The sequence below is a fragment of the Talpa europaea genome, assembly GCF_964194135.1.
Source record: "Talpa europaea genome assembly, chromosome: 1".
Classification (NCBI taxonomy): domain Eukaryota; kingdom Metazoa; phylum Chordata; class Mammalia; order Eulipotyphla; family Talpidae; genus Talpa; species Talpa europaea.
This window is the reverse complement of record NC_140073.1, coordinates 1,025,123-1,038,314: the sequence shown is the minus strand read 5'-3', so window position 1 is coordinate 1,038,314 and position 13,192 is coordinate 1,025,123. Positions and strand designations below refer to the sequence as shown.

The window sequence follows — 13,192 nt, the reverse complement described above, 5'->3', positions numbered from 1 at the left end:
GCCTTTCAGTGCAGGCACAGGGCACACACAGAACATGCTGGCCCTGGCTTCATCACTTTTGACCTCCTAAAAAGCCCGGCTGAGTGGGCGGGTGTGGCCCCACTCACAGGCGCCTCTGGGCTGGGGCCTCCATGTGGCCCTGCTCACCGGACAACAGCCTCGGGGCCCTTGGGCCCCAGGAGCGGCAGGTGGGGTGGGGCTGAGACAGGCGGGGCAGCCTGGGGTCCAGGAGGCCTTCCCTGGACGAGCAGGGGCCAAGGCAGCCGGGCCCCCTCCTGTGCCCACTCCCAGATGCCCCTCGGGCTTCCTGAAAGCAGGTGGCACAGGCCTGGCCCCGCGGGCCGCCGGGGACTTGCCCAGAAGAGCTTCCTGAGAGACCAGAGGGCGCCCGCCGGCCGGCCCCTCACAGCCCATTGCGGCCCCAGCTGGTGGGGCGCCTCTGAGAGTGCGGGCCAGGCTCTGAGCCAGGAGGGCAGGTGGCCCCCAGATGCCCCTCCCAGGAGCTGAGCTGAGGGCCAGGGGCTCCGGAATGTTCTTGGGCAGGCAGCCCCTCCTTCCAGCTCTCCCCAGCGGGGCGCCTTCCCCCACTCAGGTCCCACTTTCCAAGGCCACCAGAAGGGCCTCAGCTCCAAGGGGCACCAGCCCACGAGTGGCTTCAAGCCCCAGGGTCGGGGGGGCGGGCGCTATCTGTTCTCCCCAAGGCCGCCCAGCTGCCCGGGCAGAGGGGAAGAGCAGGCGACCTCCCGGCCCCACCCCCGCCCCGCCCAGGGTCCAGCTGCTTTCCTGTGCAGGTGCAGGCCCAGCCCCCACTCCGGGCTGCGGAGCCACTGCTGGGGCGCGGAGCTGCACCCCAGTCCTCCAGAAGCCCCTGCCACCCTTTCAGGGCCCTTCCAGAGGGAGCCCTCTGCCCCTGACTCCCACAGGTGGGGGCAGGGCCTCCTTGGAGGCCAGCCCCAACTCAGCTGGGCCTCCCCAGGCCGTCTCCCGCCAGGGGGCCCAGCAGCTGCTCCAGGCCGCCCACTCTGGCCCCACTGCCCCGCAGGTCACCTGTCCTCTCTGCCCCTCATCTCCCTCATCTGTCAGCCGGACTGGAAGCAGCAGGCACCTTCAGGGGTCACCCAGGCACATAGGGGGTGCACTGCGCAGGGGACACGCTGGGGCTAGAGTCAGATGCCCCCCGCAGTGTGGGCTCAGGCTCCATGTGCCCCGGGCACTCCCTGGGGTGCCGCCCCCTGGAGCCTGGGTGGCACCCCAGCTCCCCCACCAGGAGGAGCGCACACGCTCTCCCACTGAGACCCCCCCGACCAGGATTGAGTTAGGCCGGGGACGGGCTGAGTCGGGTGGGTCTGTCTGGGCTGCGTGGTCCAGGGGAGGGGGCCACAGCTGGGGCCATGGGCCGGGCTGATAGCAAGACCAAGGCAAGAGGCTGCTGTGAGCGGAAAGCGGTGGCACCTTAGAGGCAGCAGGCGCGGGTTCCCAGGTGCTGGCGGGCCAGGGACACTGCGGCCCCACCCAGAGGAGCAGCCTGCGGGTGCGGGCAGAACTGCCCCCCCCCCAGCCCTCCAGGAGGCCCAGCAGGGCCCCTCCCAGGCCTGGCCCAGCAGCCCCAGATCCCGGCCAGCTGGTGACCTGGCTGAGGCTGTGCCGATGGGCCGGGGCACCCTCCTGCTAGCAGGCCACTGCGGGGCCACCGGAAGACACGGCCATGCTTTCCCTACACCTAGGACTGGAAAAGGAGGGCAGGAGGAGACTAGGCTAGAAAGTTCTGGAACAGAATCTCTGCCAAAGGCGCACGCTTGCAGATGAAAGAGAATGTTGCTGGGAGCTGAGGAGTCCGTGGGGACCAGCCCACAGGGGCCCTGGAGCTTGCCTCCTGCCCTCACCCACACGCCGGGAGCCCCTTGGAGGAGGGGGTGCAGGGACAGAGGTGGGGCTCTGTCTCTTGGGACATGGGCTCCCCTTTCCTTAGGGCAGCGCCATCAGAGGGGGTACAGGGACAGTGGGTAACACACTGCCTGCCGTCCCCTGGCCCAGCCACCCAGGCCCCGTGGGCCTTGCTATCCCAGGCTGGTTGCCCCGCCGGGGGCGCCTCTTGAGTGCCACCCGAAAGGCTCCCGAGACCACGCCAGCGAATGGCTTGTTTGCGCCGACAGCGTCTTGATGAAGGGGCAGGAGAAGCTGCTGGGTGGATGGAGGGAGGCAGGGTTGCCAGGGAAATGCGCCTGAGTGGGGAGAGACAAAAGGCAGCCGTCGGGTTCTGTCCGGCGAGGAAAAGCAGGCCTCGAGCGTGCCCCTGGCCATCTTTTGTGCTGAGGCTCGGGGAGGGCGGCGGCGGGTGTGGGGCCAGGGAGAGGGGCTGGGTTTGGGCGCCCGTGAGCGCGGCCAGCAGAGGCCCAGGTCACGGCCCGCCCGGAGCTCAAGTGGCGGGACGGAGGCGGCCCGGCTTTCCAGCAGAAGCGCTGGGACGGCGAGGCCAGGGTGGTTCCCAGGGCAGAGCCGGGCCCAGGTGGACAAGGCCGCGCGTCCCCGCCAGCCGTGGGGCGCGACTCCGGGTCTTGCTCCGAGGCATAAATCTCTGCTTCTCCTCAGCAGATCCAAATGTTTACTCTGAGCTAAGCCCTGTGTTTTAACGAGTCGTGTTTTAATAGGAAAACCATCCTTGATGGAACCATACGCAGCTTCCTCCGCTTTCCCAACTAGCCCGAGCCCGGGACCAGCCCCGGCGGCCGTGGCAACAGACACCCGGCCCCAGCCGGCCGCGAGCCCGCGGCTCCTGGCCCACGCGCCAGCCCACCCTGCTCCTGCTGGCGGCCCCAGCACAAAGCGCCAGTGCCAGGCTGGCGCCGGGGGTCGGCTCTGGGCTCGGGGAGGCCGTGGCTAGCGGGCGCCCGCCCAGAGGGAGCGCGGGCAGCCGTGGCCTGGGGGCTGGAGGGCCCGGCGGGGAGACCCCAGAGCGTGGGCCTCCCGGGCGCCCGCTTCCTGTCAGGGCTGCTCCCAAGTCTGTTCCCGGCCCACCAAACTGACCCAGCCCCGCCCAGGCAAGGCCCGGAGCGTCCAGAAAATCCCCGCGTCCGACTCTGTCCGCCCGCGTGGCGGCAGGAGGGTGGGCGGCTGCAGGGCAGAGGGCCTCTGTGGCTGCACCCCTGCTGGCAGGCTCTGGACTCCGACCGCCCAGGCCTGGGGTGAGCAAACTCCAGGGAGAGCACGGGAACCCCCCCACCCCGCCCCCATCGCCCGACCCCGGGCGAGGCCTCCTGGGAGGATGGGCCGGGGCTGTGCTGGCCCCTGGGCACAGCCCCTCGCTTATTCATTCACTTCTCTTCACCAAACATTCCCGAGCTGCAGTGCGGGCTCCACACGGATTAGCCGGCAGATAACAGCCCCAGCAAGGCGGCCCCGGCCCCGGCCCCGCGCGCAGGCCGCCGGCCCGGCCTCCACCACAAATAAACACACGGTTACACATTAAGGACGGGTGCGGCGGGGTCTCTGGCCAGGCTGAGGCCCACAGGTCGGCGGCCTGACCCAGGGGAGGGGCATTTCCCGGCGATAGCACGAGGCTGGGGGTGGCGCGGTGACCCCGCGCTGGCCCTGGACCCTAGACTCCCGCCTGGGCCTGCAGCGATAGTGTGCGGCCAGGCACTGGGGCGGGCAGGCGGGCGCTCGGGGGTTTGTCCAGCACTTAGCGCCCTGCCCGCTCAGGTGAAGGGCAAGCCCGGCCTCACTGAAGGTCATTCTTTGCCCAGAGGCCTGTGTAGCCCCAGCGCCAGGCCCCCAGGGTACCCCTAGAGGCCGGGACGCAGGAATGAGGTGGCTGTTGCCTCAGGGAGTAACACGTCCTTGTTGAAACGACCACCCCCACCCACAGGCCTGGGTCTGTGCCCCAGCCGCCCTGGGTCCCATGTAAGGCACGCTCAGACGTCCTGCCGGGGACAAAGGAGCTGAGGGCCAGGGCGGCGGCCACTGCCTGAATCACCCAGGTCCCTCAGCCCCGAGAGCTGACCCCTCACACACTAGTCCTGGGGAGTCCCCTTCTTAGCTGGGGTGGGGGTGGTAGTGGGGTGCACAGCTAGAAACCTCCAGGAAGCAAAAGGCAAGTTCCCTCCCGGCTTCAAGGGTGAGCCCTGCTGGCCAGGCGCGGAGGGAGGCCGACCCAGCTCCCCTCCCAGCCAGGCGTGAGGCCGTGGAGGCCGAGCTGCAGCGCCAGTGCCGTCCTTGCCCGTGTCCGCCAGCCCGAGAGCCCCCCACAGGGTGCTTTGTGGTGACGAGGGTCTCAGAGTTGGGTGGGTGGCAGGGGACGGTGAGGCCCTCTCCCGAGCAGCCACCCACCCGGCCTCCACAGAGCACCCCGGGCTTCCTGACCCCGCGTCCTAGCCGACAGGTGGGTCTGCTCCCCGAACCGCACTGATGCTCAGAAACAGAACTGCTGTACAAGGATTTTTTCACGTGGAGGAGATCCTGCCGCCGGTGACAACACGGGTGGATGCGGAGGACAGTGAGACCGCCAGACGTGGCAGGACATGCTGCGGGAGGCCACGGAGACGAGGGTCCAGAATAGCCCGACCAGTGGGGCGGGCGCCCCGAGTGGGGCTGTGGCGCACTCACATCTGCTGGCAATGGGGCCAGGGCTGCCGTCCCGGCTCCTGGGTTTCCGGAGCGGCCGAGGCTGGCCCTCGTGTCCGTGTGAAACGACCGCCCCCACCGGCAGTGAGCGGCCTGCTGCCGGCCCCCGGGAGCCTGCTTCTCCCCCCCTCCAGAGTGGACGACTGACCGTGTACAGCCCACATGCCAGTCAGGCCTCAGCCTGGGGCGCAGAAACATGGGCTCCGTGCCAGCGTCCGGTGGAGGCCGTGCAGCTTTACCCGTGCAACCCTGCGCCATGGTCGGCCTTGCTCCGTGTTCCCCCAAATCTCTGACAGCCCCGGGAGGCGCTCCCGTGACCTGCCTTACAGACGGGAACTGAGACTGGGGTGCAGGCCTCGGTCAAGGCCAGCGGGTGGGCGTGGTGGAGTCCGCATTCTGACTGGGGCTGCGGCTCCAGGTCTCCCCGAGTCGCACGGTGTAGGCCAGCCCCACCGCCTGGTCCCAGGCCCCGCGAGCCCTTCTCCACGGTGAGTGTGGGCCGCTTGCCTTCTGGATTCGGCCTGTTTGGTTGTCTCCACTCAGACTGTCCAGCTTTCCGGAGAGGCCCTCACAGTGTGACCACCCCAGTGTGGGGGTGTCCCCTGCCCTGGCCCTGCCCTGGCCACAGGCCCAGGGCACTTGGGTCCCATCCACCCAAGGCTGCATCTGCCTTCCGAGGACAGCAGCCACGCGGGACGCCAGGCCACCAGCTAGCCAGGGACAGGCCAGAAATACACCAACTGGCGAGCGCTAGAAGCGGCGACGGCCGTGGCTGAAGCCACACGGAGGCCCGGGGCGGCTCAGAGCGGCTGGACGCGAAGCCCCTCACACTGTGCTCACGGGGACCTGCCTGGCCCGCAGAAGCGCGGCTCAGGGTGAGGCGGGAGGACGAGCCGACGTGTCAAATGCTGGGGATAAAAACCTCGGGATGAGGACGTGCCTTCCACACTAAGACAAGGACGCCCGGTCACAGCCCCACAGCTGCGCCCACAGCCCCGCGCAGAGAGACTCTGGGACGCGAAAGGCCACCAAAGAGCTGGGACCCGACAGGGTCCTCTAGAGCGGCAGGAGGAGATCTTGAAAGATGCTCGAGGGTGTGGAGAGGTGGCTCACGAAACAGGGCAACCTCTGCATTACTGGGGAGACAAAAGCTCATCTGCAAGAAAAGATGGAGACTCCGGCAAACCTCCTCCCGGCAAACCTCCCGGCAGGCAGCCAAGGCTGAAACCTGCTGCGGCCTGCGGCGGGAGGGGGGAGGGGGGCAGCGGGGCGCGCGGCCTGGCCGGGCTGGGGGAGGGCGGGCTCCGCCGGGCCTGGTCCGGGGGCGCCGGCCTGCTTGTGGGGCTGTCGCAATGCCGGGATGGGTCAGCCTTTATCTGCTGGTATCAAAACATGCACAAATGTCTTAATCCTGCCGGAGATGGGGCGGGGAGTGGACCTTTTGAAGTGAATCCACTTAAAATGGCGACCGAAATTTCATGAAAAACAAAGTGGACTGGGAACCCCCCCGAGAAGTGACCCCAGTGATGAAGACGAGAGTCTCCCGTAGACTCGGGCGCCTGACTGGCCGCCGGCCGCCTCGGGGACAGAGGGACGGAGCGGTGCGGGGGGCGGGTGGGGGGCTGCTGTGGGGACCCGCCGGCACCGCCCCCCAGCCCCCGCTGGCGGCCCCCTCGGAGGGGCCTCCCACAGAAGATGCCTCGGCCCAGGGCCCCGGGCTCCTGTCATTTGCTCTTTGAAACACTTATCTGGACATCAGCCTTGATTTTCTCTCCATTGATAACCGGTTTAGCTCTGCCTAATCTCCTCATCTGCTGGGGACATTCTTCAGCCTCAGCGCCCTGAGCGTCCAGAAACCCCCAGCTCGGGGAGACGTGTGGGTCTTTACAGTGATTCACTCCCGGCGCGTCTGGCCTGGGGGTGGGGGAGGCGGTGGAGTGGGGGGCTGCTCATGGGGCGCGGCCTCTCCCGGCGCTCGGGGGCTCTGAGAGGCGGTGGGCGCCCCTGTCCCCATGAAGCCGTCGGAGGGGGCTTGTTCCCACAGCACAGTGGGGACCAGAGGTCTCTGGACGCCCCCGAACACCAGGTGCCTTCCCTGTGAACTGGCCACAGGGCCTGAGTACCCAGAAAAAGCTTCCTGCAGCTCAGAGCCTGGCCAGCTTTCTTTGTAGGGGCTGCCCTGCGGCCTCTGGCTGGTGGCCTCCTGGGCTCGGGCCTCCTGGCTCTGCCCCCGGGGTGGGGGGCAGCTTGCTCCCTGAGCTGCCTGCCAGCCCCCCAGCCTCTCCCAGGTGGCCTGGTCGCCAGGGCCCCTGAAGTGGAGCTGGTGCCAGTGCGGCCCTCAGTGGGCAGGCACCGTCCTGGTGGGGTGCAGGGCGGGGTGCAGAGAGCGCCAGCGCATGGTGGCGGCTGCCCTGGTGCGAGGCACACACGCGCGTGCCCTAGGTGTGGGAGGAAGCCATGTGCCTTCCGGCGGGCAGATGGAGACACGTCGGGGGATGTGGCGGCGGCCGCGGCGGGGCGGGCAGGGCCTGGCAGCATGTCTCCGCACTCCGCACAGAGGGTCTGCCGGGCCCTAGAGAGCTGGTCTTGCCAGACACGGGCGCCTGCATGCAACCCTTTCCGCTTCCAGGTGAACTTAGTGTTCGCCGTGCCCTGGGACGCACGTGTGGCCGCAGGGGCCCACCGTTGGGGGAGCGGGCTGGGCTGGCGACCCCCATGCCCCGGTACCCCAGCCCCAAGGGGCGCAGGGAGGCCGCCCCGCCGCCAGCAGGGAAGCCGGGCGGGCGGGCAGAAGCCGCTGTGGGAGGAAGCGAGGCGAAGCCGCGGGGAGCCCAGGAGGAGGCTGGAACGCCTGCGGCGGAGCCACACAAAGGGCTTTTCAGCCCCGCAGCAGCCGAGGTGCCCGGCGAGCGCTTTTACAGCCGGGGCGGCGGCCGGGCCGGGCCACAGCGGCCGGGCTCCAGGAAGCCGGCCTGGCACCAGGCGCGATCGCGCCCCTTTAACGAGTGAACTTCAGAAGGAGGGGATCGAGGAGAGGTCTGAGCAGACCTTGTGAGCTCTTCCAGGAGCAGTGCTGGCTTTCACGCTCAGGGGCGTGCTGGCGTGGCCGGCAGGGCCAAGCCCGCCTGTCCGAGCAGCCCACGCAGGCCTGGCCTGGCCCGGGGGGCCCGTGCGGCCGAGTGACCGTGCACACACACCTTCCCGGCAGGAAGCCGCCGTCTGCCTCGGCGAGTGGAATCCAGGTTTCCAGAGTGTCCTTGGCCGCCAGGCCCGCAGCCGCACGCTGAAGAAAGGCCCTAGTGTGTGTGGCAGGGGCTGAGCCAGAGGGGCCCCCACCTCTGCTCACATCTCGCCGGGCCCAAGAAAAACCCACAACTGGCTTCGCGCTCCTCAGCCACACCCGGCCCCCGTCACATTCCTTCCCTTCCTGAGCCCGCTGGGTGGCCCGGCACGGCAGCCTCCATGCCCCTCCCTTGCAGCGGGGGACCCTGTCCAGGCCCTCCCGGGGCAGCCAGCAAGTACAGACGGGGGGTGCACCCCAGGGCCGAAGCGGCTGGAAATCGCCGGGGGGTCTTTGGGGCTGGGCTCCCCCGCGGCCTGCGCTCCCGCCCGGCACACCAGAGGCCGCCTGCAGGACAGGCCTCTTGGTGCTCCCCCTGCAGGGCCTGGGGCTGCTGCCCCGAGCCCCCCCCACCCCTGCCTGGGGCCTCTCATGCCCACAGGCCCAGCACCCTTGGGAGGCAAACGTCACAGGCGAGGTGGGCACCAGCTAGTGGACGGGACACGTCAGTGCTCATCCACTGGCAGACAGCTGGCTGCCACGGCTGCCCCACTGCCCGGTCCCTGGGCCTGCACCTGCATGGCCAGCAGACCAGACCACTGGTCTCTCCTCTGTCCCCCATACCCACGGGTGTTTCCCACCTCACACCCCGGCCCCAGGGCCTAGGGTCACTGAGGCTCAGAGAGGACCTGTCCACACCCTGTAGACAGCACCCCCAGGCGAGCTGGGATCTCCTGCGGTGGCGCTTGCCCAGAAACCCCAGGCTTGAGCTATGGGACGCCCCGAGGACCCTGGGTGGGGGTGCCCCATCTGCAGGGGGCCTCGGGGAGCGGCGTGTGAGCGGAGGGAGATGGGTCGGCACCGCCCCTGCCATCCGGCCTGTGCTCTGTCCCCCCTCAGCGATGGCCAAGAGGACGCCCAGGCGCAGTGGTGGGCGCGGCCTGGCGGGCTGGGGAGGCCCTCTTCCCGAACAGGGTGCGGGGTCTCTGCACGCAGCTGGGTGCTGAGAAGGTGCCTCGACCCCGGCCGCGTGGGCTGCAGACCCCTGAAAGGCGGGCCGAGAAGCCGAGGAAGAGCCAGGACGCTGTGTGACCTCAGGGTCGCCGGAGCGCCTGACCCGACACCAGTAGCGTATCCAGAGAGGACGCGTCCGGCTCCCTGGATCATAGAAAACGGGGACCTTGTGCTGTGCGGACCTGCCCGAGGCCGCCGCGGTCAGCACGTGGGCTCCGCCTCGGCTGCCCCCAGCAGGCGGCAGAGATACCAGGACCACGCGACCCACAGGCAGCAGCGGCGGTGGTGCTCCCAGGCCCCGGGTGCGGCGGACAGCGGGTGCTGGAGGGCGCGGGCCGCCTTCGAGTTCACATGTGCCCTGGCCTCCCACCGAGCGCGGCCTGCCCGGGCCCCTCACGGGAGGCCTTTAGAGCCGGCGCCGCGCGCAGGGGGCCTGCCCCCAGAGGACGTGGGCCTCGGGCCTCACGCAGGGCTCAGCCTGTCCCAGTTCAGACAGAGCACTGGGGGGCTGTACGCCCCGTGGCCGCCTGGAATGTCTCCGCAGCAGCCGCGCCCTCTGGGACAGCCTCTGTGCCACGGCCAGGGCTTGCCCCTCCAACCGGGCGGCCCCGTGGGGCCGGGCCGGGGAACCCAGGGCCGGGCATCGCCCGCACCCCACCCCCCTCCACCGCCCCAGCAAGCTGTCTGCGTCCTCACGGGCTCAGCTGGAGGAAGAGGGGGTCCCAGAGGCAGGGGGCCTCTGGGGGGCTGGCTGGCAGCTGGGCCGGGAGCCCCGCTGAAGGCATCCGATTCCCAGTCGCGTCTCTTTCCCACCGAGCCACTCTGCCTCGCTTTTAATTTAATTAGGAGAACATTTAATCCCCCGTGCATTTCAGAGACGGGTTTGAGCTGGCGGGGCGGGGAGGCCCTGACAGGGCCTGGGACTCCTGCGCCTCGAGCAGCCCCCCCACCCCCCGGCACCCCGTGCAGACAGAGGTGGGCTGGGCTCTGGGGCCACCGGGCGCTGGTCTCCCGCGTCCTGGCCAGCCCACCCTGTCCCCGGGGTACTGGCCTCTCTGCTTCCCCCACGGGGTCCCTGGGAGCAGCCCCAGAGGGCCCCGGGGTCTCCAGAACGCCGGGCAGAGCCAGCCCTGCTGGAGGGGGCGCCCCTCTCCCCACCCCCCCAGCCCACGGCCCAGATTCGAGGCCGCGCCTGTGACATTTGCCCCCGTTTCCAGAAGGCGCAGCGCTGGCCCCGGCCTCGCTGACAGACGCAGAATTCAGGAGACATTAGTAGTGATGTGGATGGAAGCCAGGCCACAGCGGCCTCGCTGGAGGAGAAACACGAATGTCTTGGCGTGAGATTTTGCAGGGTCCAGGAGAAAGTCGGAGACATGGAAACTCTAATTAGCGTGCACGGGGCTGGTTTTGCTCAGGGACCTGCGCTGTCAGGCGGGGGCTGGGAGCGGGCTCACAGGGGTGCCCCGCCGCCGCCCGCGCTCCCCGGGAGGGGGCCGGCCTCCCCCGGATGCCGGGACAGCAGGGCGGCAGGGCCCCGCAGGCGGCCGGGGCAGGGCGGCAGGGCCTCGCGCTCATCTTGGCGAGCCCGCCGGGAGGCCCCGCGCCACAGCTCGGGGGACGGACAGAAATGGCCGCCGGGAGAAGGCTCCCCAGCCGCCGGGCCCCACGGACACTGCCCCCGCCCTGCGTGCCAGCCGCCCGCGGGGTGCCCCAGCCCCTCCACCGCGGCCAGCCCACAGCGGGGGGTGCCGTCCTCCGGGCCTTTCCACTGGGGCGTCCTGGGGTGCCAGAGAGCAAAGTCGAGTGACAGGCGCATGCAGTGGGGAGCCATGTGCCAGGGTGGGGACGCTCACGCGGCGGCCCCTGCCCACTGTCCTGCCGGTGACCCTGAGGGGCACGGGGCGACGGGCGGGTCAGGAACCCAGGACTCTCCCTGGCTTCTCTGGGCAGGGGGCTCCTGCCCTGGCCCCCGACTCTGCCCGATGCCCAATCTCCCCGCTGCGTTTGCCCCTGGAGCCCCATGGCAAAGTGGTGAGGCCCCCCGGTACAGGCAGCCTGAGTTTCATGGTCCCCCTCTGGCCCCCGGAGCTGGGGGCCACGCTGCATGGGGGCGGCCGCTGCCCCCCCTCAGCCACGACTGCCGGTTTGCATCGACCCCACCCTCACCCCTCCGACGGCCAGCAGGCCCCGGAAAGAGGAGCTGCGCCCCAGCCCGGGGACCTTCCCGTAATCACGGCTGCGGTGACCTCACCTCCCTGGGGCCCTGCGGGCGGGGAGAGCTTGAGATGGAAACAAAATGTGTCTTTATTTATGCTTTTAATTTGAATTCTGGAACTAGCCCAACGTGGTAATACATTTAACATCAGTAAAATGCAGAAGAAAAATGGATCTGTTCTTGCACGCTGCTCCCACCCGCCCTGCCCCTCGGGACCCCGGCACACCCCGAGGGCTCACACTCGGGGCCGCGAGCGCCACGCACACACCCTGGGCCCCCCGCCCCCGGCCGGCACCCCAGCCCGTGGGACAAGGCCGCCCAGCCCCCGCCGGTTCTGGCCCCGACCAGACCGCCAGTCCCCTGCCCGGTCCCCATGAGCCCCGCAGAACCCCGCACTGGGCAGCCCCCCCAGGGGCGAGTCTCCAGCCAGCCCTGGTCAAGTGGGAGCGGGGCCGAGGGGCCTCTCTGCATGCACCAGGCCACAGCCCGACATTCTCCTCCTGAGGGAGTGCGAGGATGAGTGTCCATGATGGCAGCCTCCGGCCTACGGAAGCCCACGGTGTGGGCAGCTCTCAGGATGCGCAGCCCCCGAGGAGGCAGCGGGCCCCTCGGCCACTCTCCCCACCCCTGTCTGGGCCTCCCTGTGGGGTCTCGCAGGCCTCAGGGCCCACAGGGTGGCCGCACAGGCCCTGGCTGGGAGGGGAGAGCGGCGGGGGCAGGCTGGGGACACCGCGCAGTGCCGACCTGCCCGGGGCTGGGTTCCCGACCGCACTCGGCTGCCTCGCGCTCAGCAGGCACTGCCACCTCTGTGTCCCGCAATGCCAGCTGCAGAGCACCCCGATCTGACCACCTGGGGGGCTTGCAGCCCCGACGCTGCCCGAGACTCTCAGCCTTCAGTGAGCCCTCACGCTCCCCAGCCAGCCGGGCCCCTGCTGCCCGCCCGCTGATCAGGCCGGAGGCCTCTTCAGCAGCAGGGCAGGGTCGCCCGGCTTGCCAGCCACCGCCCAGGGCTGCAGACACGTCCCACACACAGCCTGCCCAGCATTGGGGGGCAGGGAGGCCCCTCCTGGACAGCCTCTGGGTGCGTGCGGTCCCAGGGCCTCAGTCACAGGGGCTGAGCCTGTCTGGTGGCACCAAAGCCATCGGCGTAGGGCCTCACGCTGAACGGCGCCCCAGTTCAGGCCACCTCAGGCCCCACAGAGTCCGGAGACCCCGGCCCCGTGGCAGACGGGGGGCAAGCCTTGGGAGTGGAGGGTGCCGTCCGTACCACCCGGGACCCCCGCAGGGAGGCCCTGCCCCACCCTTGTCCCGGCGAACCACGTGGGCCGGGCCGGTGGCCGTGCGTGCGGTGAGGATCGGGGCCGCGTCCAGCCAGCTGTGCCTCTGGGGCCCAAGGGGAGGCGTGGAAAATCAGCCATTTCCTGCACCTGAGGAGCCCAAGGCCAGCGGTGGCCACTGGCAGACGGCGCGCGAGCACAGACACCCCGAGCACAGACACACGTGGGGAGCACTGGTCTCTGCCTCCACACGTCCAAACAAACAGGGTCACGCTCCCGGCCGCAGGGAGGTGCCCGCTCCCCTCTCCCGGCCGCGTGGGACTCACTGCGACACGTGGGTGATGGGGGTCAGCAGCGTCTCCCCCTCCAGGTCCAGGTCCTCGGCAAAGCTGTTGGCTCTCGAGAAGGGGGCCGGGCTCACCTCCAGCAGCGAGGGGCTCTTCTTTGCTGTGGGCAAGGCGGGGACCCGTTAGGCTCGGGCTGGGCGGTGAAGGCCCCGAGCGGCCGCGGGACAGACCTGCGCCCTGAGCTCCCCACCGCGGGGGAAGCCTCGGGCGGGGGCGTCAGTGGGCACTGTGGTCCCGGGGCCGGGACGGCCGAAGCCGTGACCCTTTTGGGCCTCAGCCCCGGCTCACCCACGACACGCAGGTGGAGAGCAGAGCGGGAGACGGCCGCCCCCAAGGGCCCGCAGCTGCTCACACAGACGCCGCCCCTCCCTGGAGCCGGCGAGCCCCAGGGCCCCTGCTCAGCCCGGCATCACCCCAGAACAGGGTCAGGCCTGCCTTT

The 13,192-nt window shown here is 69.8% G+C and overlaps 1 protein-coding gene across 3 annotated transcripts in view; it reads right to left on the bottom strand.

Annotated features, from left to right (window-relative positions):
- Positions 1–13,192, bottom strand: part of KCNQ1 (potassium voltage-gated channel subfamily Q member 1) — a gene marked incomplete at both ends in the record, with an annotated part of 173,434 nt that overhangs the window by 89,789 nt on the left and 70,453 nt on the right. For all 3 annotated transcript variants that reach the window (XM_084255204.1, XM_084255205.1, XM_084255206.1), the window contains one exon: positions 12,733–12,853. In XM_084255204.1, coding sequence (XP_084111330.1) covers positions 12,733–12,853 — 121 coding nt within the window. The remainder of the gene's footprint in view (positions 1–12,732; positions 12,854–13,192) is intronic.